This window comes from Takifugu flavidus, chromosome 1 (genome assembly GCF_003711565.1).
Source record: "Takifugu flavidus isolate HTHZ2018 chromosome 1, ASM371156v2, whole genome shotgun sequence".
Classification (NCBI taxonomy): Eukaryota; Metazoa; Chordata; class Actinopteri; order Tetraodontiformes; family Tetraodontidae; genus Takifugu; species Takifugu flavidus.
The window spans coordinates 2,338,024-2,364,226 of NC_079520.1; the positions used below are offsets into that span (position 1 = coordinate 2,338,024).

General features: G+C 45.4%; 3 protein-coding genes and 1 long non-coding RNA gene across 5 annotated transcripts; 2 read left to right on the forward strand and 2 right to left on the reverse strand.

The window, feature by feature from the left end:
- Positions 1-30: 30 nt before the first annotated feature.
- Positions 31-8,946, reverse strand: LOC130521788 (TBC1 domain family member 8). Its single transcript, XM_057025592.1, has 20 exons — positions 8,576-8,946; positions 6,306-6,416; positions 6,113-6,231; positions 5,816-6,044; positions 5,500-5,740; positions 4,981-5,188; positions 4,407-4,604; positions 4,182-4,331; positions 3,957-4,107; positions 3,205-3,419; positions 3,012-3,129; positions 2,273-2,558; positions 2,052-2,193; positions 1,868-1,966; positions 1,720-1,788; positions 1,375-1,645; positions 1,209-1,274; positions 1,049-1,135; positions 862-971; positions 31-620 (listed from the first exon to the last, which is right to left on the reverse strand). Exons 1-20 carry the CDS (start codon positions 8,700-8,702, stop codon positions 282-284), a joined length of 3,336 nt encoding a protein of 1,111 aa, XP_056881572.1. The 5' UTR covers positions 8,703-8,946; the 3' UTR covers positions 31-281.
- A 1,945-nt stretch (positions 8,947-10,891) lies between these two features.
- pdcl3 (phosducin-like 3) lies at positions 10,892-14,223 on the forward strand. Its single transcript, XM_057044330.1, has 6 exons — positions 10,892-10,984; positions 12,361-12,478; positions 12,814-12,904; positions 13,161-13,304; positions 13,397-13,605; positions 13,753-14,223. The coding sequence occupies exons 1-6, from the start codon at positions 10,979-10,981 to the stop codon at positions 13,896-13,898; spliced, it is 714 nt and encodes a 237-aa protein (XP_056900310.1). The 5' UTR covers positions 10,892-10,978; the 3' UTR covers positions 13,899-14,223.
- nms (neuromedin S) lies at positions 14,114-17,196 on the reverse strand. Of its 2 annotated transcripts, none has more exons than XM_057044356.1 (7): positions 16,541-17,196; positions 16,245-16,285; positions 16,083-16,139; positions 15,349-15,375; positions 15,214-15,267; positions 14,863-14,937; positions 14,114-14,594 (listed from the first exon to the last, which is right to left on the reverse strand). In XM_057044356.1, exons 1-7 carry the CDS (start codon positions 16,611-16,613, stop codon positions 14,562-14,564), a joined length of 360 nt encoding a protein of 119 aa, XP_056900336.1. In that variant the 5' UTR covers positions 16,614-17,196; the 3' UTR covers positions 14,114-14,561. The 2 variants fall into 2 exon arrangements, with proteins under 2 accessions (XP_056900336.1, XP_056900325.1); XM_057044345.1 differs by having other exon boundaries at positions 16,245-16,288; positions 16,541-17,183.
- A 7,048-nt stretch (positions 17,197-24,244) lies between these two features.
- On the forward strand, positions 24,245-25,953 carry LOC130531422 (uncharacterized). The gene is made up of 3 exons (XR_008952097.1): positions 24,245-24,893; positions 25,277-25,331; positions 25,409-25,953. It is a non-coding gene; the product is annotated as an uncharacterized LOC130531422 (long non-coding RNA).
- Positions 25,954-26,203: the final 250 nt, after the last annotated feature.

The window sequence follows — 26,203 nt, forward strand, 5'->3', positions numbered from 1 at the left end:
ACCTTCAGGACGTGGAATAAATCACCTGAGTTGGTCTACAAAAGTGATTTATTAACAAGTTATTACTTGAATTATAAATACTGAACAGAGGAAAGTGGAGATGCATCAGTTTAACTGCAGGCATCTTTATATCAACGTAAAAAGGCACCAAATTCCTCCGGGATTGAAACAGAACGCACCTGGAGCTTTTTCCTTTTTTGGCTCAGAATGAGAACGAACACATCAGAACTTTAAGGCTCTTGGCAATGGTTTCAGTGTATTTGGAGCGGCTGCGCTTGCAGTCATCTGGTCCCTTGTTGGATGGTCAGCAGAGCCGCCCGCTGGTCGTACTGCTTCTCTCTGGCCTCGGACAGGGTCGCCGACAGATCCAGCGGCTTCTCGAAGAAGTTCACCAGCGCCTGTTCTGTCAGCAGGGAGGCCAGAATCTGCGCGTAGCTGATCCTCCACTCGCTCTCCGCCCCCGGCGAGTCTTGGCCAGACGCCCCCGGCGAACAGTTGCTGGCCTCGCCGATCTGCAGCACGAGGCTGGTTACCTTGGCGATGGCCTGAAAAAGGTCACTCTCCTCGGGGTCGTTGTGGAACAGGCTGTAGAGCGACTTGCAGAACTGGATGAACTCGTGCTGTGGAAGAAAATCAAAGGGATTCAGTTTAAAAGTCCACCACCTGGGAGTCAGCGACATCTAGCGGCCATAACAGATCATTACAACAGCATCACAAGTATGTTAAGATGTTTTCTGTTGAGGATGGAAAACTCAGAAGTGGAATCAGTCTTCATGCACAAGCAGCAGCATAATCTAGAGCCTCCTCCTCCACGGTTCCACCGGTTTAAGGTGCACCCAGGTCACACGGCGTCCTCGGTACCTGGTTCATGTGAGGCAGCGGCTTCTCGGCGTCTTTCTCCTTCTCTTTGGCCAAATCCTTCAGCATCTGCTTCACCTGCTCCTGATAATCCTTCACCTCTCCTTCAACATCTGCAGGAGGAACAGAAACACGCTCAGTTGCGTCGCACCCACGTGCGAACACGCGTGTCGCGCGGCTCCCCACTGACCAGAGGGCAGGTCAACGTAGAGGGGTCTGTTGGTGGACAGCAGGGGGCTCTTCATCAGAGAGGGGTCTTCCTCACTTCCTGTCAAGGCTGCAGGCAAATGCACACACGGTTACGTTTGTCAAATCGCGGCGTCCAACAGTCGCGGTGGCGAATAACTGACCTGGCGGGATGTGGAGACGGAACAACAGGCGGATTTTCCTGTTCAGATCGTCACAGTACAAAGTGTCTGAGAGGGAGATTGAAGCTGTCAGAACTAATCCAGAATAATCTCATCTCAGGACAGATGCCTGCCGGGGTCGCACAGGCTGGATCTCATCTGTACTAACCCAGCCAGGTGGCGAAATCCCGGAAGGTCACCAGGTTGTTGTGTTCCTCGTCCAGCAGGGTGAAGGTGCGGCTCGCCAGCGTGTCGGTGTGCTGGTTGGACACCCCTGGCCATGGCGCCAGCAGCCCGTATAAGCTCTTGAACTGGGCCCGATCCAGCCGGTACTGCCGCTCCAGATAGGAGCAACCGGAGACGCCGTGATGCCAGGACGCCGCCTCCGCCGCCGCCGCGGAGCTTCTGTCACCCCAGTAAAAACTGACAAAGTGCTCCGTCTGGAGGAGGAAGGAGGCGGGGCTTATTTACCGCAGCCACGACAATCAAACTCGATGCAAGAGACAGAAGAGACCTTGAAGAGGTCGTAGACGTCGGACAGGATCTCCGGAGGGATGGAAACTTCTGGAGCCACCAGCCTCAACTGCGGACGGAAGATGACGAGAGTTTAGAGGCGTTAAAGTCGGGCTGGAGCGGCGCGCTCGTGTTCTCCGTCTGCTCACAGCGTTTTCTTTAGCCGTGTCCTCGTGAGCCTGCAGAACTCGGATTCTGTGGCGACACCGAAGACGCTCGATCTGCCTCACCGTCAGGTCTCCGAACTTCTGTTAACAAACACGAGGAGAAGAAACGAACCGCGTGAATAAAAAAAAGGACCAAACTTTTTAGAATAACCTGGTCTTTTCTCACCTCGTACGCCTCATTGATGAGGTCAGTGATGTTCGTGTGCCTCACGGCGGGAACGTCGGCGTCGCTGCTGTCGGGCTCCAACGCTGCAGGCGGCGAGGGCGAAACACAGGACGACTCCTCACTCCCGATCTGGTCCAGAAAACTGGAGAAGGCAGAAAGTGTCCACACCTCAGTTTGATCGGAACTACTTCCTGTTCCGCGGGTCGCACCGATGCATCTACCTAGATAGAATCAGCAGCGCCTGTCCGTCGTCTACACTGGTGGACAGTGGCACCGTGTTGGCTTCCAGAACCGCCAGGCCCAGCTGGAAGATGGCTTTGATGCCGTGAAAGAAGAAGCAGTCGACCACGCAGACGGCGCTGTGGAAGGGCAGCACGCTGAGGAAGATGGTGAGGAACCAGGAGAGGGAGACGGAGGAGAGCGCCGACAGGTCGGGAACGTGCTCGGCCAGTTCCGGTAAACGTTCCCTGATGAGCTCCTCAAACACTGACTGGTCCACCTGAGCTCCTGCAGGTAAAAACAGGCCAGTGGTGGAGTTGTGGAGATAGAAAAAATAGAAAACGGTGCAAACAACCGCGCTTGTGCTTCTCTAAGACTGTAGTCGCCATTCTGACCACGAGGTGGCAGCAAAGTACATTTTAATTTAATCACCGTATAAAATCTGCTGCTAAAAATCCCACAAAGTGAGACAAAGCGATTCCATTTTAGAACAATGTCACCAAAGTCTTGCTCTTTCGGTCTCATTTCCTGTAGTAAACAGGAATTAGGTAGACGAGACAGTCTCTGAACACAATACTGGAGGAAGTGGCCTCAAATCTGCCTCAGGACAAAACAGGAAGCAAGCTTCTATTTTAGAGGGGACAAATGCAGGACATCTGTGGCTGAAGACACGTCCTCCAGCTGCAGGTAAACTGGCACAAATGCTGACTGGCTGCTGAACAGCAGCTCCTCTCCACTCACCAATGACCCTGCGGTTGAAGTAATCGGGCAGCATCCTCTCGCAGACGACCACCAGCAGCCAGAAGGCTTCTTCTTCTTTGGCGTAAAGCAGCAGCACCGACGCCAGGATGTTCATAGACTGGACAGAACAAAAAGGCGGTTTCTCATCGCCAAATTACCCGGCGGCATCACCACCACCTCGGCACTCACCTACCTGACAGTAACCGATTTTGGGGTTGCGGTGAGCGTAGGCGGTGAGGACGCGCCGGAGCGCCGCGATGCCGGTGGGGTTTTGGAAGGCGGGGTGGGCGGGAAGGGAGCGGTGGAGGTCTCGCTCGATCTCCTCCGTGGCCAGGCTGCTCTGGCCCATCGACGTCTGCACCAGTTTGCTGTAGTAACCTTGGTGGGACTCCAGCTCTGACGACGCATCTGCAACGAACGAAACAATGACTTGCCTGATTGAGATTTCAAAAACAACGCAGGAACATTTACACAGATCGATTAAAGGTTTCAGTTCCACAAGAATGAGTTTCTGTTTCGGTCACGCTGGGAGGAGGAACTGAACACACAGCAAAATAAAATCTCATGGTTCTGTTCCGAGACGATAAAGGTTTGTTCTGGGAGCAGCAGGTAAAGGTCGGAGGATGTGAGTCACGCACACGCCGACTGTCCACGCTGAGGCGTTCAGGGACACGGGGCTTCTCCGTGTTCCCGTGCGTTTGCTGACATCACGTTCACTAGAGCAGCTCTTCAAACATGGAACATTCGCCTCTGATCAGGCAGAACAAAGTGATTATCTGAGAGTAATGTTTAATGTTTGGTTCCTGACTGCTGCGCTGTTCATCGGACACGCTGAAAACAGGCTGAACAGTCGCGGCCAATCAGAAAATGTGACTAAAGCTGTTGAAATGTTCATTATAACTCATTAATTACAGTCACATCAGCGATCGTGTCTCCTGATCTTACCAGAAAGAGTTATCCAGAGCTCGCCCCGCAGCGACTCCGGAATCCCCATGGCAACGAGCCTTTGGGTCTTCTCCGTGCGGAACATGTGGACGCCGCGCCCAAACTCGGAGAAATGATCGTCCCACAGCTGCTCCTTCTGCTGCTCCGCGCTCTGACACAAACACACGGCGGATGAGGATTCGCTGTGCGGCTGCGTCGCACCGAGGGCTAAAAATGGGACTCCACCTTGTCGCCGCCGGTCCCGGGTTGGTGCTGGTTGAACGCCGTCATGAGGGCCTCGCTGTTGACCGTGTTGCGTAGAACTTGCTCCTCCACCTCCTCCTCATCGGAGAAGCCGGTGTCGTAGTAGAAGGTGTAGTACGGCATCGGGGAGCTCTGGGGAAAACATCAGCAGAGGTGTTTATGTTGAACGCCATTTGTACGCCATAAATAGGCTGGACTCAAACGCACCACGCTCCTCTTGCTGTCTTTCCGATTGCGAAACATGGACTGTTTCCAGTGGACAGCTCGGAGTCTGCAGTTGAGGCTGTCCACCAGCTCGTCCCTGTCCTTCAGCTCGATCAGCTGGAAGGCCTTTTTGGTCCGGACGCTGACTATGACGGGGTTGGGAAGCGAGCTGGTGCTCTCCGCTTTCTCTATGGATAAGACCTGGCCACAGAGAGGAGGGGGCGGAGTCAAGTGTTGACCTGCCGAAATGAGGCGGGGGGAGAACGGCGAAGGAGCCGGTGCATCGATGCATTCACACATCTGAGGTGACCGAAGGAGGCAGGTTCAGGTGACTGTGAAGAGATGTGAGCTGCAGCTCGTGTTTGCTGTGTATTTTCACTTCCTGGTTTGCTCTTCAGATGGCGGCTCTCGCGGCAGATGTTTATCCTGCCGGCCCAACTTCCCCTTCTGCAGAGCAAACAGGGCTGGTATCTGCGCCTCATCGGCGTGGCAAGGCCATCGGCCGTGAGCGGCAGAGAAAAGTGTGGAAACTACAGCGCTAACGTGTCGCCACGGCGATGCTGAGAGATGCAGGTACCTCTGAGAGCGGCAGGACGAGGGTGCAGGCCCCTTCGCCGCGGCTACAGAAGCACAGATAACCGTCGGTGGTGTACAGAGTCCCCGCCGTGTGGCAGCGAGCGTGCGGCGTCCATATCGAACAGTGCGCCACCTCGTGGAGCTTCTCGGTGCGCGGCAGCCGAAACAGAGCCAGGGCGTACTCCCTGATGGCCTGCTCCTCCAGGATCCTGGTGGAGAGTTTGGACAGAGGACGGCAGATTTGCTTAAAACTACGCTCCAAGGAGAAAATCAACAGGTTTTCAGGCCGTTCGCGGGGCGTAACCTGTCGAGTCAAAATAAAACCGAGCGCTTTTCTACTTCCTGTTTTTGGTTGGATCTCTTTCGTCCCACTCGAGTTCAAATTTGTCTTAAAATATCCACAATGCAAATCATCTTCCCCTCACAGATGCACTCCCACGGCCGTCAAACTGCTCCTGAGGTGGTTTATTTTAACGTTGAACGTCGTGACGCCATCACGACGTCCCTGCCAGGAACCGACCTTTTGGTGATGCGGGCGGGCTGCTGCAGGACTCGGTCCAGCTCCAGGCCTTCGCTGTCCAGCAGCCGCCTGAGGGCGATGTCAGCCAGCTGACCTACGACCCTGAACGCCTCGTCCATGTTGAGGAACATGGAGAATTCCCGCTGCCGGTGGCGCGTGCCCACCCGGATGGCTTCCGTCATGAGTCCGGCGGAGACCCGCTCCAGCCGCGTCACCTCCGCCCAGGGAATCACAAACTTGACTGGGGAGGAAAGGAAAAGAGTACATTGACACGAAGGCGTTCCGAAGTCCGTGGCGGTCGGCGTGTGCTCGGTACCTTCCTTCCCCAGCAGGAAGGAGTAGAAGGACATGTGGTTGATGCTGAGGTAGAGGAAGCCCTGCCGAGGCACCCGGCCCTTCCAGCAGCAGCACGAGTAGTACGTCACCAGTTTCTCCGAGGGCGGGAGGCCGAAGTGCAACCGGAACTTCTGCAGCGCCTCCCGGAACTTTCCCGGGTCGTCTTCCTGGGCAGCCTGCCGACTCTGGACCTCCTCTGCGATGAGACCCTGCGGACGAGGGAGGTGGGATTAGCCGGTTAAGAACAACCCTCCCTGCCACATCCAGGGCGTCACACCTTGACTTTTCCTGTGACGAAGCTGGCGACGTCCTCCTTCTTCTCAAAGACGGACAGAGACTGGAGCAGATTGTGGACCAGCCAGTCCCAGTGCTTGTTCACCTCCTCCACAGCGGCTCCTGACACACAAGAACAGACCGATCAAGCGCTGCACGGCTGCCGTCCGGCCAATGAGAGGAGAGCTCCAGCTCACCGCTGGCGATCACCCAGCTGGTCTGAGATCCGGGAACCTGCAGGAGGATGCGGAAGGGCGTGACCCTGGCGTTGGAGTCCAACACCGTGTCCAGCGCCCCCACCAGGAGACCTGCAGGGAAGACGAGGCCAAACACAATCAGACTCACGACGAGTGCTGGAGTCTGTCCCAGTGGGTACTGGGAGGAACAGCCTGAACACACCCTGGACTGGTTTACTGCACGCCAGGGAGTCTTTTAAACACACCCCCAAGTCACATGATTCACTGGTGATGCAGGTTTGAATAAAGCCCAAAACGATCGAGATGGTTCCTCACTGGGACTGGTTATAGTGGGACAGAGAGGGTTAATGGACTGGTTATAGTGGGACACAGAGGGTTAATGGACTGGTTATAGTGGGACAGAGAGGGTAAATGGACTGGTTATAGTGGGACAGAGGGTAAATGGACTGGTTATAGTGGGACAGAGGGTTAATGGACTGGTTATAGTGGGACACAGAGGGTTAATGGACTGGTTATAGTGGGACAGAGAGGGTTAATGGACTGGTTATAGTGGGACAGAGGGTTAATGGACTGGTTATAGTGGGACAGAGAGGGTTAATGGACTGGTTATAGTGGGACAGAGGGTTAATGGACTGGTTATAGTGGGACAGAGGGTTAATGGACTGGTTATAGTGGGACAGAGAGGGTTAATGGACTGGTTATAGTGGGACAGAGAGGGTTAATGGACTGGTTATAGTGGGACAGAGAGGGTTAATGGACTGGTTATAGTGGGACAGAGAGGTTAATGGACTGGTATAGTGGGACAGAGGGTTAATGGACTGGTTATAGTGGGACAGAGGGTTAATGGACTGGTTATAGTGGGACAGAGAGGGTTAATGGACTGGTTATAGTGGGACACAGAGGGTTAATGGACTGGTTATAGTGGGACAGAGGGTTAATGGACTGGTTATAGTGGGACAGAGGGTTAATGGACTGGTTATAGTGGGACAGAGGGTAAGAGGACTGGTTATAGTGGGACAGAGGGTTAATGGACTGGTTATAGTGGGAAAGAGAGGGTTAATGGACTGGTTATAGTGGGACAGAGGGTAAATGGACTGGTTATAGTGGGACAGAGGGTTAATGGACTGGTTATAGTGGGACACAGAGGGTTAATGGACTGGTTATAGTGGGACAGAGGGTAAGAGGACTGGTTATAGTGGGACAGAGAGGGTTAATGGACTGGTTTTGGTGGGACAGTGGACAGATTAGATAACGCAGCCAACATGTATTCTTGGTGGTTCTGATTAGACTCTAATTCTATGGTATTTAATCACTTACTCGACCAACATCTGTATGAAGCGATGTCCCTTTTATTGGGGAGGTTCTAGAGCTGGGTCAGAGCAGGCGAACAGCTCTGCACTGTCGTCTGTGTGGCAGCAGTGCCAAAGTGGGGCCTGTTTAATGAGTTAATGCTGAACAACGTGACAACAGCACTTGACCTTTTGCCCCTTCGCCTCACTATGGCAACAGCAGGAACAAACATGAGCACAAAGCAGATCCGAGCCAGGAAGTTCCTGCTCTTCTGTTCGCAGAGAGACGGTCGGGCAGCACAAAGACGACCAGTCTGACCTGCTTCTACATGTTAGAGGCTGTAAAATCAGATGCACTTCTGCTCGACCTCGTTTAATATTTAACAGAAGCAAAACACCCGTTCCCTGACAGCTCATTAGTCTTTTTCTCAAGTATGGACCCCTGTCCAGATTAAAGTTAACATGCCAAGTTTCTAACATCACATTGGCATCTTTATTCTCTCAAAGGCAACTATTCAAGAGTTCGATGCTCTTGTGAAAAGTTTGAGGGGGAAAATGGACAAAATCCTTTTGTGCTCATTAAGTAATGAATGGATTCAGGCTCAGTATTTATCTTTGTCTGCTTTAAACTAATTAAGATAACCTAAAATGGACTTGATTTTATACTAGCAGTAAACTGGGGGCGAGATCAATCAAATGATTATATAATTAGTAAATGATATCACATGTAAATACATTCCATTGGTAAAAGCTTTGTTGCCATGGGTACACCCAGAGAATCTGCCCAACTGGTTTAGGGGGTTTCCAACAGAGATTTGACAGCTGCTTTAACTGGATCTACGTAAATTTGTACACCCAGGTTTTGTGATCTACAAGCATTGGTGGGATCTGAAATCTATTCTTGTTGTTTACCATCTGCTTTCTCCGTCGTCGCCACTCTTTACGGGCATGTTTACACCTGCAGCCTCTCCTTTCCTTTACCTGTGAACCTGCCCGTCGACTCTCCATGGCCTCTCCTCCTCTGCAGAAGAAAGAAGTCGTTGCTTCTTTCCGTCACCCAGAGTTTCAGGGCGTTTTTAAGGAGAACTTCCTCCGGGTTCAGCCACATATCTTCCAAAAGGGAGGGACCGGCCGAGAGGAATCCCAAGGATGTGTCGTTCCTTGCAGCGGGGGCCCCGACAACCTGTCTGGGAGACGGTCCTCAGGCTCTGGAGCGGCCTGATCGATCCTCACAGCAGCGAGGAAGCTGGTTTCTCCATGATCCTCCTGCCCCGCCGACAGCTGCAGGTCTCGGACTTGCTCGCCTCGTTTCCTCACGGGCGATTTCCAGCAGCTGTACGCACAGTAGCCAGATCGCCTATGAAGTGAGATGTCTCACTCTGATGCTGCATCGCGGTTTCACAATCTCAGGCGACTCTCATCAACGCCCCTTTGACCATTTCTGAAGATTATTCGTTTTTCTTCTCTGAAACCTAACTGCTGAAAAATTGTTTTTTTGTAGTTTTATTTTCCAACTAGCTTTATTTAACATGAATGATAATACAAATGATTTTACAAAAATATTTATGACCACCACTTTACAACAAACAAAGCAGAAATAGATAAAAGTGGCATATGGTTATAATTATGATTATTATTATGTTATGATTAATAGTAGTATACTATTGGCATACTTACACACCTTGTTGATGTGGCTAGTAATATTTTCGTGTATAATTTATATTTTATACAGCACTATGGTCATTACTGGTTGGTCTTTAAGGTGCTATAACAAAACCTCATTCTAAATAAATGAATTGAATTTTATTTTTAGAGAATAAATTCAAAACGAAATTCATAGCTGTTAAAAAAATAGTGCACATAATGAAAATTATTTAGCTACATTGATTATCCTTCCTGGGGCATCATTCCTTCATGCCAGAAATACCAAAAATTTAACTAGAAGTGATTATAAACAAATCTTACATAAATTCTATAAGCTATAAATGTAACACTCAGGTCACTTACAATAACATTCTCAGCAGCCCAAGCATATTAATAAGTCAACCAAAATTTTTATCAATGATGTAATACCAATGCTAAGTGTAATCCTAGCTTTAGTATTATATGTGCCACTATTTTGGGAAACATATGTGAGACACAGCAATTGGAATTAGTTTTATTCCAAATTACATATAAGATAAATAGAAGGTAAACTAAGAATATATTAACCATATATTAATCTGGGGTGTGGTAGCAGAATAAACAACTAAACAACAATACAAGTAAAAATTACTGGAGTGTCAGATTTGTTTATATTGGTCTGCATGGCACAAAATCAGAAATCTTCGAAATGTTCCGCATTTGGCAAGTACGTCAACTGAACTCCTGACTTAGCAATAAACAAACAAACAAACAAATAAATATTAGGGCAGAGTGAGACATCATCGTTCGACTTCCGATTTCAACAACTTTCGCCACTTCCGGCAGCGAGTGGCTGCTCTCCTGTGATTGGCTGATCCGCTGACGCGCTTCAGGTGCTCGCGGTGGCAATTGTAATTTACAAGTATATTGTATTATATTATTTTCTTTCACAATAAGCCTAGAATGTCAACCCCTCTCACATTAATATTATAACAAAAGGTAAACTGATGTATTTCTGTGCTCTGTAACGCTATGTGAGCCACAAAAGTCTGCCCTTAAGAGAGTATGATATGCTAAACCTTAACAAGTTGGTCACAGGTTTATGAATACTACAGTACCTTCTGTATATATTTCGAGGTATTGAATTGACCATTGTCTCATAATTTAGAATTGTTTCATTTGTTTATTTTTGCGTGTACCTATATTATATACACACGATTGTGTACAAAAATATGTAGCAGCTCTTCCCCTATTCAAGTGTGTGTGTGTGTGTGTGTGTGTGTGTGTGTGTGTGTGTGTGTGTGTGTGTGTGCTGTGTGTGTGTGTGTGTGTGTGTGTGTGTTTTAAACTGTTGGATGGAGGGCGAATGGCAGCACCTGTTTGGTGTCGCTCTCCTTGACCACAAATGGAATACCGCGATCCAACTCCTTTTATGGTTATATTGCTCGCAAAAGGAAGTACGTGTCACTTTTATTATTGTCCCATATGAAACCCTCTTTGATGTCCCACTACAGAACGTAAATACCTGACAAAAATAGATTGAAACTGCTTAAACATTGTTTAGGATAATATATGCATACGATAAATAAGTGTGGTATATTTTTTAGTATGGAATATGTTTTACTTCGGGCATTTATTTTAGCATTTGTACAAGTTCCGGCATGTTGTTTCTAGCGGAATCATTTTTTGGACGGTCTTTCTGCTTCCGCATCTGGGAGGAGAGCAGCGGTGTGATTTCACAAGAGCATTTCTTCTTTCAAAATGCAGGTTAGTAGAAGTTTTGTTAAACTTTGAAATAATGGATTTTAATCAGAACGAAGCAGATTATACAGCATAAATTATTCACCCGTTCTGTGTGAACCTTGTTCCAAAGCAGGGCGGAGCGTTGGATATTTAGACCAGTAAAGGAGACGCTGGGGAAATGTTAGCTTCAAATTTTTGAATTACAGAAGAAACTGCTGTGACAGATGGACGTGGGGTTTTTTTAGATTATGTTTATCGTTGCTGCTTAATCTATGACAGATCAAACGTGAATTTATTTATATCACAACAACTTATCGTAACATAAATTATATCTCCGAGCCGGAAGAATCTAGAAAAATAAATGCAGCAAAACAAATGGCTGCATGTATGTATGTATGTGTGTGTGTGTGGGTATGTATTATGTATATATACATACGTGTGTGTATGTGTATCTATGTATGCACAAGAACAGGCCCTGAACACCAGAGCAATAGACACCAGGGTCTACCATACCAGACAAGACCCCAGGTGTAGGCTGTGTGGAGACGTCCCTGAGACAGTCCATCACAGCAGGGTGCAAGATGTTGGCAGGCAAGGCATACATGGATATATCCAGGTGGCTGGCATAGTGTACAGGAACATCTGCACTGAGTATGGACTGGAGGTCCCAGGGTCCAGGTGGGAGACACCCCCGAAAGTGGTGGAGAACAAGCAGGCCAAGATCCTGTGGGACTTCCAGATCCAGACTGACAAGATGGTGGTGGCCAACCAGCCTGACAGAGTGGTGGTGGATAAACACCGGAAGACAGTGGTGGTGATAGATGTAGCAATCCCGAGTGATAGCAACATCAGGAAGAAGGAACACAAGAAGCTGGAGAAGTACCAAAGGCTGAAGGAGGAGATGGAGAGAGTGTGGGGGATGAAGGCAACAGTGGTCCCAGTGGTGATGGGGACACTAGGGGCAGTAACCCCCAACCTGAGTAGATGCTCCAGCAGATACCAGGAACCACATCAGAGATCTCTGTCCAGTAGAGCGCAGACCTAGGAACAGCTAAGATCCTGCACAGAACCCTCAGACTCCCAGGCCTCTGGTAGAAGACTCAAGTCCAAAGGCACCGCCCAGGAGGGCGAGGAAGAGATTATATAAATGTATATAAAAAACCAAGACAGCCTCTCAGTCTTGAAAACCAATGGTTGTAAACCACAGTTGGATATCCATTTATTGCATAAATCATGATGAGATTAATCAAACCCTGAATTTAATTCATATTTCTAAACTAGATACATCTTTAGCTAACACCGTCTGCTTGTGCAAATATCACTCTGGCACCACTTCGTTTCTGTTGTCATGGTTGACATCAACAGATATGTTACTGTTATTTATAATCTATTTCCTCCAGGACCCAAATGAAGATACGGAGTGGAACGATATTCTGAGGAAGAAAGGCATTCTTCCACCCAAAGAAGAACCCAAAGATAATGAAGAGGAAGAACTGGTCCTCCAACAGCAGTCTGTTGGTAAGAGAAACTGTTTGTAAAAATAACAATATTTTACTGTGGTGGTTCTTAAACTTTCCAAATTAGAAGTTAAAAGAAAATATCGCTTGTTTAAAAAACTGTTCAAAACTGTTGTTTTTTTAAAACAATTACTGATTACTGAGATACTTTATTTGAACTGTGGTTGGGGAATTTAAGTTGTTACAGCAGTACAAAGTATAGGTTAAAAATAATGTTTCAGTAAAAAAAAAACAATAAAATAGTAAAATCAGTAAATAACAAAATATATAAAATATTTTTAAGGGTTATTTGTGGAATCTTTGAAAAGAGACGATTTGTGCTGTTTAACCTCACAGTTAAAACCTACGAGGACATGACACTGGATGAACTAGAGGAGAACGAAGATGAGTTTGGTGAAGAGGATGAGGCTGCTATTGAGATGTACAGGTGAGCTGTCTGTGTCCGTTGCCATGTAAGGAGCAACCTTCATACATTTGCATTTATACGTAGTTTAAGTCAACCAGTCAACTGGTTTTCAAATGTCAATGAGTCACCAAACTGGACCAAAGTAGGTTGGAATAAATTATAGTGTGACAAATGTAATTGCTGTATTAAAAACAATTTGTTTTTTTCAAAAATCATTCTGGTTTCAGATCCGTTAGGAAAAGTCCGAATTAATTAAATGTTTGTTGCCTCCTTGCAGACAGAAGCGTCTGGCAGAGTGGAAGGCAGCTCAGATGAAGAATGTGTTTGGAACTGTTGGAGAAATCTCAGGGCAGGATTACATCAAGGAGGTCAACAAGGCCGGGGAAGGAATCTGGGTGGTGCTGCACCTCTACAAACAAGGGTAGGGTCACCCAGCTTCACTAACATCTTCAACAGCGTTTGAAAAGAAACTACGAGACCGCTGCTCGTGACTTCCCAACGCTTCCTTTCCAGCATCCCTTTGTGCGCCCTCATCAACCAGCACATGAGTCAGTTGGCCAGAAAGTTCCCCCAGACCAAGTTCCTTAAGTCCATCTCCACCACCTGCATCCCAAATTACCCTGACCGGAACTTGCCCACCATCTTTGTGTATCTGGAGGGAGAGATGAAGGCTCAGTTCATCGGCCCACTGGTCTTTGGAGGCATGAACCTCAAAGTTGAAGGTACGATCTGTTTTCCCATCCTTGCTGCAATCTGATAGATTAATAACCTCCCCCTGGATCACCCACAATGGAAACTAATGCAGTTTAACGCCACATCTTCTGGAAGATTTACAAATGAAATTCTGTGTCTCATTTGTTTCCCATCAGAGCTGGAGTGGAGGTTGTCAGAGACTGGAGCGGTGACGACCGACCTGGAGGAGAACCCCAAGAAAAAAATTGAAGACAAGCTGATGTCGTCAATCAGATGTTCAATGCCCACGAGAAAAGACAGTTCAGAGGACGAGGACGATTAAAAATAAAGGAAACAGCTGCGTAGGTGCCGAAAATCTTAACATTTGCCATGTTTTTGAGATGCAGAGTAGTCATGGCAACCCAGTGCTGCTCACGGACACTCCGCTGGAGGGAATCAAACCCGTGACCTTGGTGCTGGATCTTCTCCTGGACGGCTCTGCAGGGAAAAGCAAGGCCGGAATCGCACACAACCGAACCTTGAAAAACAGATCAGACGCAAATTTTAAACACTTTTTTTTATTGTTATGTGATTATTGTTTCACCAAATGTACATGTACATTTCAGTTTAATTAAATTAAACCCAAGTTCACATCTTTGCCAAAATAATCTGAGCAGTCTTTCTTGGTTAACTCATAAAATGTTGTGGGGGGTCACATGTGCTGTGTGGAAAGACATTTCCTGTCTTGTTTTGAGTGTGCAGCCTGGACGCAGAGCCTCCCGTGTGGTGTAAGAGTGTCCACCAGGGCAGATTTGTGCTGAGAGAATCACGTGTGGAAGCAGGAAGACACACAGCAGCCACAGTTTCACTTAGAATTTACTGTTTGGTAACAAAGCCTCATGTTTCTGTCTGGAAAAACACATCACAGATCCCTGTTTCTCCGTCCTCTGGGGACAATCGGCTGCTCTTCTGCGACGCCTGATTTACATTCTCTCCTCTTTCCTTTCTACAACATCCCCTCCGGCAGGCCGCGAATCTTCTGTGTCATTGGGAAGAAAAAAGACATTGTCAGTGGCAATTGAAGGTAAACACATCCAATGAATGTAACTTTGACTCTGTGTTATTGTGCTATTTTTCTTTACTCAATATGACTCTATTTGCTTGTTTCTGTAGCTTGATATAATTTATTTAGGGGGAAATGTGACATATTTACACTTTAAAGTCAAGTCTGTTAAGGGACACTAAATAACAAGGTTAAGATAAAAAAGGAAGAATTAAACTAAGTGCCGTATGTTTGGTTTTCTTACCAAAAGAACCACCTTTTTATTTCTTCTCTGGGAAAGCTTTGGGGAAAGTCGCATCAAAGGATGAACCGAGTCAGACTGAAAAGGGAGGAGATGATTTTAGATCTGTAACATCAACTAAAAACACGTGACCCGATACCTAAGATAAACCCATAAGCTGCACATTTCTTCGGTCTTAATTGTTTAATGTTGCTCTCTATTTGTTCTTATATTTGAATGTATATAGGAACAAATCCTTGCTATCTGTATTCTCACCACTAGATGCTGCCAGATCTTCCATAATGGGTCTAAAAGTTCTCTTACACGATAATGTCCCCCTAAAAATGGCAATGTTCATGTGCTTGCCTGGCTCACCTCGCGTTGTACGGCTCCCACAGAGTTGTGTGCTTTGGAGTAATGAAACAGGAACTACGAGGGAAATATAGAAAGTCGGTGACCCGTTTCCACTGAGAAATCCTCAAAAAATGAGTTCTGAATTTAAATACTTACTCTTTTGAAAACATTCTGGATTTGCTCCTATGTAAAAGCAGAAGAAAAATCTTTTCAATGAAATGTTCTTAATATTCAGCTGTTCGTTTACACTAAAGCAAAGCATCATGGGACATGGAGGAACTATTTTTCTTCATATAGAAAGTTATTTAATGAGGCTTATTTGGAGCTTCTCAACAACTTGCATGAGTAAAATATGAACTGTACAGATGGCCACCAAAGTTTACTGTCGTCCTTAAGTTGGTGTTAAACTTCGGGCCGAACTAGTCACAAATTGATGTTAAGACAAAGTGGAATTTAAAGTGATCAACCACAAATATTGAATTCCTATTGTGTTTTTGACTTTGGCTCAGTAGTAGATACTTTATACCATGGCAAAAAGAACGTATGTTATCATCTAAAGATCACAATTCAGCAGCATATTTTCTAAATAGCAATGCCAATATATTTATCAGCTTTGCTTAAAGGAGCATTTCCAGGAGATTTCACTGTGCTGATGATTTGTCACATTCATCCTACAGAAATCAAAACTTTTCTGATGATTAAAAAAAAAAAAAACAACCTTGGCAGATGTCATTAATGTCCCCTCTTTTGTCCCCTCTTTTCTATCAACATGTTACAATCCTTACAAACATATTAATTACACTTGAATCAAAACAACTGAGAGTAGAACTGAAGGCTGATGGGAAATGTAGTTTCAATCTAAAAAGGCATGAAACATGTTTGTAACGCACCTCATTCTGGTCCCCCCACAAAACATCCCCTTGGTCTCCACTGTGGATGTCTCGAACCTGCCGACAAACGAGGCAGCGCTTGGTAAACGGGTGCACTATGCTGTACTGGTTCATTCTCAACAGTTCTGGGTGCTCTTATCAGTGTAAAATGAAACTCTTCACCTTGAACAGCCGTCCATCTCCCCACTGATTTAAAGGGCTGGCTGCTGGAGGGAGAACACAGGAAATGTTGTCAGTCACTCAAAGGTGGTGAAGCGCCAGCTTGTGTAATTTGAATGGCGCCATTCAATAGTCGCTGGATATCTTTGACGCCAATAAAGGCAGAAAACAGATGTTGGTGCTAAAAAAGGAACCCTTGCTCTCTCATTTGAGAATAGTTTTGGTTCAAACCTGAGAAAATGATCATTCAAAGTCCAAATCATCCTCTCTAGTCTGAATAAAGCGGAATGTTCGCCCACCTGTTGTGCTCCAAGTTCCACACAGCCACAGCAAGTACAGCAGAAAAAGTTGTCGCACAGTTGTGAGAGTCATGGCTCTGGCTCTTCTCTTCCTCTCCTAACTCCACTCGGCTTCGGAGACTGGTTTTGGGTCTCCCAGCAAACGTCTGTGTGGTCTGAGCCCTGTGCCTGCAGCAGTTTAACTGGTATCCTGTTATTACGCAGAGGTGACCAATCCTCCCTCGAGCTCTCTCTGCCTCTCTCTTTCTGCCTCTCTCTGCTCCCCCTCTCTTTCTCTCTCTCTCTGGGATTCATTCCATTAAGGCTGATGTCAAATTGGTAAGTTGGGAAAACATGACTGGAATCTCCAGCATGTTTGGGAAATGATGATTGATGAGATTTGTGGAAGACAGAAATGTGGACCAGTATGACACCTGTAGACTAACTTTTGTATTTCCATTTTTTCTGGATAGTAAGGTGAGATATAGGGTGAAAAATGCATTCTCCAACATCTACAGGTGTGCGAAAGATGATTGTAGCAACATTGTTGCTGTACTTAAGCTGTGCGTGGTCACCGAATCTATAGTGAGCGTGAATGGATTTAATGAGCATGTTTATTTAATACCTTCTATATACAGAGCGACACGTTCAGCTTCGCTCCCTGTTGCAGTGACCGTTTCACTGTAAGAGGCTTCTGTAAATATCTCTGTTGTTTCTAATCTGATCAGGGATCACATCCATTGTTCAGGGATTAACTGCACAGAGCAGATAAAGCCAACACGCTGCCATAATTAACACGCCTGATGCTGATGCAGGACCTGGACGCATGTTCTCACACTTGACTTTACATCACGAGCTGACCTTTGTATGATTAAAAGAATCTGTGATTCAGGTGAACTTAGTGTCCAAGTGAACTGTGTATCACCTGTAGAGCGAATGGGGAGCTCTTCAGCTACACTTCATATATCCATATTTCCTTCTGCACTATTTTCCCGTGAAATATTCTCAGTATAAATGCCATCGAAATGCTTCATGGAGCAATACGAGCCCTTTTAACCAAGAGCATGAACAATGGTGAGTGTTGTTCTTTTACACTTACAGATGATTATAAGTCATCAGAACTGTTATAATGTATGTTTTTATTGTGCATATTACCATGAGCAGATGTTTTTGTTGACTAAACTTTAGAATATGGTAGAAAGACTGATGCGGGTCCACCTGAGTAGATGCTCAACTCGCCCCACTAATGCCAACACATTAGAATATGACATTTTGTCATTGCTAATGTAACTTATTAATTCAATTCAGCTTTATTTGTATAACATCTATTAAGATCCAGTGTTCTTGGAATCTGCATGTACACCACTAGATGCAGCCACATCTCCCAAAACAGATTTTTACATTCATGTTGCTTAAACTGGACCAGAACTGAAGCAAAAGCTGTTAATGTAGCAAAAATGACCCATTGTTTTCAGGTCAGTGACAATCAGCGAACTTTGGCATTGCTGTTATTGATCTTCAGGGTTTTGTTGGTCTTTGATGACCCAGGACAACAAATCACAATGTGTGTGTGGTCTCCGTTACGTAAGGGAACACCTGAATCACATCCCTCTTATACGGTCTCTCACTCAATAGATGGATTGTTCCTGCCGGCTCCTAAAGTTAAAGCACAGTGTTTAATTTCTATTTCTACTGAGACACAACAGTCAGCAGCCATCCCTGCATTCAACAACAGCTGATCTTCTCCATGGTGTCGCTGAATGGAAACGTTTGCTCAGACTAACTGAGCCCAAATACGTGATGTGGACATTTGTAAGAAACTATTTATTTAATTATCACTTATTTCTGGGCTCAGCCTGTCATTTACCTTTGTTTATGCATGAAGCAAAACACAAACGTAGCCACTAAATTGACTTGTGTTCTTACAGAATTATGGTGTTAACACTGGTCCAAATGTGGTAAAAGTAATCGGTCAGTTTCATTGTTTAACTGAAACAACAACGGGGGCTCCATGGCCCCCCCCTTTGCTCTTCCACGTCCTGTACTGGCTGGACCGGGTCAGTGGGTCAAGCTGCAAACGCCCCTCAAAACGGTCGAATCACTGCGACGTTCCTTGTGATGAGGATGACGTGCCGTCACAAAACCCGCTGCAGAACACACCTGTGGGACACACACCCACACACACACACACACACACACACACACACTCACTCACACAGACCACATTACAGGGACCTGCAGTCTAGTGGGTTCCAGTGCACGCTTTAGTGCTAATTGTTTTTCAGCAGCAGCTGGGTTTGTACACACCAGCTGGATGGTTTCCGGTCCCTGTCTTCCTTTTATGAGCCAGCGCACCAATCGGGCCGCCCAAACAAGCCATTAAAGACTCTACAGCAGGTCCAGAATGCAGCTGCTGAGGTGTAGAACCAGGAAAAGAGAGTTCTTCTCTACATCCCTGTAAAACGTAGAGTAGAATTTAAAATCCTCCTCATCTGTAAGGCTCTTCATGCTCTCGCTCCCTCTTATTTACCTTCTTTTCTATTACCATCTATGGACAGACTGGAACACAGCCAATATTGGTGATAATGACCAGAAACTGTATTTTACTGATGTTAATGCTGATGGTGTCTGCATGTGTCTTCAGTACTGCTTGTCTGCCCGTCCCAGGGAGACGGATCCCTCATCTGGGGGCTCTCCTTCAAGAATTTAATGTTTTTCCTGACTCAGTTCGAGGGTCTAAGGCAGGCATGGGCAAACTAAGGCCCGGGGGCCACACGTGGCCCGTTAAACGTTTTAATCCGGCCCGCCAAACTTGAAAAATTAAATGAATAAACCTTGTTAATGTTAAATTTTCACTGCAATTCTGGTGTTTTCCCACTAGAAAAAAGACAGTCAGGAGGAGAGTGATGGTGATATCCTGAAGGATAACAGAACTTTCAGTGCTTTAAAATAGAAATGGTTATTTTATTTTTTTTAAAAGGCACATTTTATTCATTTGATTTTAAGTGTTTTAAGACTCATTCCAAAGTCAGATATTTTGTTGTAATGCTTCTCTTCATTTTCATTTGAAATTAAAGCACATGTTTTCTCCATATCCCAAGATGTGTATTTTTTCTCCAATGAGGTGAGGTTACCAAAGCACTCCATCCATCCATCTGCTCCTGGTCCGGCCCCTTTGTCAAATGTTAGAACCCATTGTGGCCCACGCATCAAAATGTTTGCCCACCCCTGGTCTAAGGACAGAAGAGGTCACAGCAGTGCAGTTTGTAAACCAGTGTTTGTGAATTTGGGCTCTAAATTAACTTACTCAAGCTGAGCTTACGTCCTTCCACGCCGTGGTCATTTGAGTCACTGTTCCACAGTGGTCACATGACTCATACCACTCATGCACTCCATGAGATTTGGGTACGAACTGAGCCAGGGAGGGTGGCGGTAGGGGATTCATTAATTCCCCACCTTCCTAATGACGATTCAGCGATTTGAGGAAAACAGCCTACTCGCCCTTCCTCCAACACATGTACCAAAAAGAACAGGCCTGATGTGGGGGGGGGGGGGGGGGGGGGGCTGACTTATATTGCCGATAGCCTGTCTCTGGTCCGGGTGCGTATCAAGCCACAGCAGTAATGAGTCCACATCCCTTTGTGTTGCAGCACATCAATGCTCGGGCCCTTATTAAAGCCGTAAGTCAGTGTGGCCTCACCTTTAAAATGACTCAGACTGTCACATCTCATGTGGTCGATGCAGCCCAAGTGTCGCTCCGGGAATGTTACATCCAGGGCTGCGCTCCACCCTGGCGCGGCCGTGAGTTGTGGCCAAATTAGGCTATAATGATCTAACAGGATCAAGTTCCGATTTTTCTTCCCCCCACTGAATTCAAGCCGCCACAATCCCTTTGCTTAAGTGTAATTGAGAGAGGACCAGCTGATTCCTGCTTCAATGAAGCCCAATTTTGAGTGAATTAGATTCTGGTTTTAGCCCATTAATTGCAACATTTAGAATCAAAATCTTCCAGTGTGACATTTACACTGTTTATACCAGTTATCAAGTAATAAATCCCTAAATTTTATCAAGTAATAAATCCCTAAATTTACTCTGGGAACTTCTCAAATCAGTGGTGGTCAATGGTGCAGAATACATTCCAGCACTACTAATAATCTAAATTCTTTGAAAGTATTGATCTAGCGCCTGTTTCTGGGCTTTATTGGCTTCTTTCTGACTAAAGCTGCAAGCTGAGCAACGCAGCAGGCGCTCTTACTCATTAATAAGGGCCTTTTTTTTTTTTTATAAAAGAGCAATTTGATGTGATTCTTTTTCACACCAGGCGGCAGAGGGGCCTCCTCAGCAGCAGGACGAATGTGTGGCTGGAGACAGATGCCTTCCATTAACAAACACTGATGTGAGTCAGAGGACGCTGACGACTGGTGCTGAGGGGGCGCGAGAACAGAGATGGAGGGAAAAAAATAGATGCTGTGCAGCAGAAAGTAAGAGAACAAGGACGCTGATGAAAATGAACAACTTTCTGTGTTCATTTCCCACGTGGCCGGATAATTCAATTGTGGGCTGGAATACACAGACAAAAAAAAATAAAAAAAAATATATACAGTATATACTGTATATATATATATATGAAGCGCTAACTCGATTAAACTGAGCTTGCTCCAACTTTTTTGATATAGTTGTTTGTTACTAATGCAATTTTTAAACAACCCATAGCTAAAATGATTATAACATCCATATTTATCAGTTTATTTGTGCGTAGTTTCTTTATTATTTGGTGATTCCAGCAGTCAGTAGGTAAAATACTCCTTTTTTACTCTCCTTTGGCTGTTTCAGCTTTAGATATTTGAAGAAAATCAGGCACAAATTCAGCGTTTGTGAGAGTGAACCGTCGAGAGACACAATCGTTCCCACTGCACATAACTGTCCCTTTTCCATTCTCTCCATCGCTGCACAGAGAGTCAAGAATTTACCGCTGACAGTTGTTCGGTTGTCCCTGAACGTCTCCTCCAACACCTGCACATCCCAGTCGAGCAGGAGCTCAAAACAACTGCCTCATTCCGCCAACAACCTGCAAATGCAGGAATCTTTTCCTTCTGAGCAGCCTTGATCAGAAACATGCACAGATTTATTCTGTTTGAAGTCTCAGCAGCTCTCCACATTGGATTGAATCACAGCTTTGATCTGGTGGCTCCTTTTACGCTCCAGTGTGTTAGATCTGGCCCCATCTAGTGGCGGGAATAGAGATCCACCGTAGAGTGATCTTCACCATGACACAAGTTCTACTAATGTATTTCTTCTCAATATTCTACGACTTTGTCATGTTAAGTGCGCAAAATAGTTGTCAAGAAGAAACAGACTATTTGATATATTTCTGATTAAAGGGGTTAACAAGACTGTGACACACGTTAACTTGTGAGCAAGTAAAGAGTAAATGTTTATATTTATGCTGATAATGGCCATCTTTTTCTTCTGTTTTATTATTTAAATGCCCTCAGAACAGAGTTGTTAGTCTTTTTAGTCTCCGTATTCTTGCTTTTCAGGTTCAGACTAAGTGATTAAATTGATTAAATGGCCGTTCTTTCCCACCTAAGGAAATGTGCTTCCTCTGCCTCTGACTAGATGGATGATTTACACAGACAATATGTGGCCTGTCTGATGAGCCGCCCACCCGCAGCGTCAATAAAACCCACTTTATCGGGACGTCAAAGCCAAAACAATCACGAGTGCAGCAAAACTGGGGAGAATTACTTGGCTTAAGAATCAAACTTCCTGCCTATGTTGTGCTGCTTTTAGCACTTCTAATGAAAGGACGTTGATCATCCAGCCCTGAAGTCCAATAAGGCAGCAACTAAATTAAAGATGATGCCCTGTTAAATGACGGCCGTCAGACAGTCAGACAAACATCATCCATCAGTCAGACCAGCAGCTTCCTTTATTGGGTTATTCCACACAGCCAGAATCAGGGGGAAGCTGCACCTCCTTTCATCGTGAGCCGGAATTTTTCACCTTTTTATGATGTGGAACTGGTTTACATATTTGATTTCCATTGTAAAGGATCTCTTTTTGCTTCAACATTTCCTTTATCTATATTCACCTTGTCTTCCCTCATGTGGTGCGTTTGTGTGCCAACGGTTATTTCAGGTTCGTTTACACCGATAGCATTTTTTCGTTAGGGCTTATGAAGCGTTAAATATATGTATAATAGATATACGTGGTTATAGAAGGCATTTTGAACTTCTTAAGCTTTTACAATCTACTGAAAGTAGCGATTCACAAGCACCAGCACATTTTACTTGGACCAGTTGAATGTTTCAACCTGTTTTAGACTTCATGTCACCTTCAGGTATAATACTTCAGGCTAATACTCAGGTGGGTAACAGGTGTGAGAAACGCCATCTACTGCTGGTGTTGATTGGAGGCACCCAGAAGAATATAGTGTGACGCGTCAGCACCCTGCACTGTCGACACTCAAAGGTCAAATAGAAATCTCCTTTATATAGTTTTTGTTTTTTTCTGGCTGCTGCATTTGTGTGTGTGTGTGTCTATGGGCCTTTGCACATTGTGTAAATTTTACACATGAATTCCTGGAAATTCCTCAAATTTTGCCGTGTGCTGTCGTCCAGGAGGAGGAACCAGATGTCTGCTTAGATAGGACGCATCAATCTTAGTCATTCACGTTGTTTTTCTAATGATCCAAACGGCCTTAACGCCTGCCCTGAAGATTCCCCGGGACTCTTTTTCCTGTTGGCTGCTCGACTCCCAACATTCTTGTGTTTTTTGTGACGTTTGAACGTGAGTCTCCTGTAGGTTAGAGTCTGCATGACTCATAACTCATAACCAAATGCATCTTTATGATCTCATTAGTCACAGCAGGTTCCAGGAATCAGCTCCAGCAGCACTGATGGGAGCTGGTGTCCAGTAAATGGTGGAATCAAATTATCTATAGAGTTTTAGAGGCCACGTCTTTTATTTGAGCTGGACAATAGAACCTGGATATATGTGACCTTTAGATGTCAAAATTAAACAAGTTGTTTCCGTGCACGACACTAGAGTTTAAAGTGATATCAGTTTCTGTCTGTCTGTCTGTCTGTCTGTCTCTCTCTCTCTCTCTCTCACACACACACACACCACACACACACACACACACACACACACACACACACACACACACACACACACACACACACACACACACAGCGTCAACCTTAAAATCACGTCTTAACCCTCAGACAATGCTTTGAAGTTGTGTGGACCTGAAAAATGTCCCCACTTTGCTGGTGGAATGAATATTTTGTTAATCAATATGTAGCAACTATAAGATCAGTCACACGCACACAAACACGCGGATTTCGACAGTGTTTGCTTAGTTACCACAGCCACGTGATCCCAGCTGCGCATCACCTGTCCTGAGAGTGTCATCTAGTGGCGAGTCTGATATAAGGGGAAATTGAATTAAAAGTTTGAAAGCATGATTAAATTCCGTGTTATTAGTACTTCAATTTCAATAATTTTATATCATCATACATTATATCTGCCTTGACACAAATATGATTAACAGCACATTCTAAAAACAGATTTTTCTTTAATTTTCTGCATGCGTGAGTGCACACAGTTAATTTACCTGTAAAGATGGAGGGTGGTAGGACGGATCATAAACAGGGTCATCACAAAAACCTGCTACTAATCATTGCGCCTCAGATACGGAGCGGCCCCCTGGTGCCCCAGGGCCAGGCGTGTGTGTGGACGCTTCTCTTTAATGAGCAGGAGGCTAATCTGACTAACGTGCTATTCAAACACAGTCGGTGCAAAGAGAGAACACACGAGGAAGGGAGTTTTATCGGCTCCGATCAGAGGCTGCGGACAGGAGAGACGGGAGCCGAAATGAGAAGGAACATGCTGATCACTGTCCCTTTTAGGCACTTGTGCGTGCGCTCATTTGGTGTAGGGGGTAAATGTGACTGCTCTGGTCTCCGTGGCAACCGTGGAGCCCAGTCCTCCACCCCTCCTGTCTCATGTGCCAGCAGGACAGGCGCTCACATGTTGCTGCTCTCCTCCCTCATTATTCACTCACGCCAGCTGAAAATCACACCCTTGACCTGGCCGACAGGTGCTGTGTGCGCGCGTGCGTGTGTGTGTGTATGTGTGTGTGTGCACCCGTGCCTGGGCGCGTACATTTTTCCTGAATGGCATCAGAGTCACGTGTTGCTGATAAAGGACATCATGCACTCTGCAGAGAAAGCGTGATGACAATGGAGCGAGTTCCGGTTATACAACCCTCCCGATTTAATAATACCAACGTTGCAATCTTCACATCGATACGCCGGTAAACTGTCAGAGACACTCTGAAGCGGCGAACTTCTCTTTCTGCTTCCTTGTAGGTTCTTTTTATTGATCTTTTTATTGTGAAGCCTTTTGTTTATCTTTCGTTTTAAGGTTCTCCTTCTGTGGATGGAGGAGCCGTTTATCTGGAATCTGTCAGGCGGTTTGCAACATTCTCCAGTTTCAAAATGTTAATATTGTTTTAAAGATTAAATTATTTGATTTCATTGTATAAAAATCCCTTTGCTTTCTTTGTGTTGTAATCCTTTAATCATTTAAATATATGTGGGAGTGGAGGTGACACAGGTGACACACAGGATTTGCACTTTGTTTGCAAGTAAATGAGTGATGATTCCATTAGAAAATAATATAAAAAACACAGTGTTCAGACCAGGACTCACGTGTGGTCCAAACTATGATCACTGTCTGCCTCCAAAGACACTACAGATGACAAAAACATGACAACGAGGATAATGCAAGAAAATGCTTTCAGGTATACCTTCGAATTACAGTTTGAACCACCTGTAAAGAAACATGGCCTCAGTAATGATGTGCTTTCTTTCTTTTCAGCCTTTTTCCTGTACTGAAAACAGGGACGATCGGCAGATTGAAGGAAATTATTGAGACTCGCTCTCCTCCTGGAGCTCTGACCGCTCTCCAAACAGCTGAGCAGGCGCTCACGTGTTCCTGCCTGCATAATCACAACACAACATCATGTGCTCACGGTATAAAAATCTGCTATTCTTCTCCAAATGACTGGAAAAATAAAGGGGAAAAGGGAAATCTGACAGTTTTGGGACTGTTAAGAAAAACTCAAATAAAACCTGCTCATTTTAAACAGGTTGTTAAAAGAACTCTGTGAGCAGGATTCCACGATTTTATTGTTGAAGCTTTCAGAAGCAAGATAACAAATTTATTGCAGGAAACATATAAAACAATAAGCAACCAGACCGACCATCGCAGGTTGTGAGTTTAAGGGAAGTCTTTGTTGTGTTTACTGGAGTTGTTGGTAATTCTCATTACAGGGGACCTTTGCCAAAGGTCATGGTTTTTCTTTTAACGTCTTTTTATGGATGTGCTGCAAATAAAATGACAAATATAAAGATAATTGCAAACTGAGTTTATCAGGCTATTTTAAACAGGCATTATAGTGATATAAAGAGCATACTATTACTGTGTCAATGAGCATAAAACAATAACAACAGATCATAAGACCATAATAAAAATAATTTGTGGTTGTTGTACGATGGGCTAGAAACATGATGTTTTTACTGTTTAATAACGTTTTCTTCATCCTTGGACCTGAGACTGTTCTTTTAATCCCGATGAGTCTAAATCAGCTCACAGGTACCAAACCAGTCGTTC

Excerpts from the sequence above, each read along its gene's own strand:
- pdcl3 (XM_057044330.1), top strand. Across the intron at positions 12,905-13,160 it reads GCTGCTATTGAGATGTACAG|ACAGAAGCGTCTGGCAGAGT; the intron begins GTGAGCTGTCTG and ends GCCTCCTTGCAG. Across the intron at positions 13,305-13,396 it reads CTGCACCTCTACAAACAAGG|CATCCCTTTGTGCGCCCTCA; the intron begins GTAGGGTCACCC and ends CTTCCTTTCCAG.
- LOC130521788 (XM_057025592.1), bottom strand. The coding sequence starts at position 8,702 with ATGTGGCTGAACCCGGAGGAAGTTCTCCTTAAAAACGCCCTGAAACTC. Across the intron at positions 3,130-3,204 it reads CCAAAATCGGTTACTGTCAG|TCTATGAACATCCTGGCGTC; the intron begins GTAGGTGAGTGC and ends TGTTCTGTCCAG. Across the intron at positions 1,789-1,867 it reads ACACGGCTAAAGAAAACGCT|TTGAGGCTGGTGGCTCCAGA; the intron begins GTGAGCAGACGG and ends TTCCGTCCGCAG.
- nms (XM_057044345.1), bottom strand. The coding sequence starts at position 16,613 with ATGACTCTCACAACTGTGCGACAACTTTTTCTGCTGTACTTGCTGTGG. Across the intron at positions 16,289-16,540 it reads TGGAACTTGGAGCACAACAG|CAGCCAGCCCTTTAAATCAG; the intron begins GTGGGCGAACAT and ends TTCTCCCTCCAG. Across the intron at positions 15,376-16,082 it reads TGTGGGGGGACCAGAATGAG|GAGCAAATCCAGAATGTTTT; the intron begins GTGCGTTACAAA and ends GCTTTTACATAG.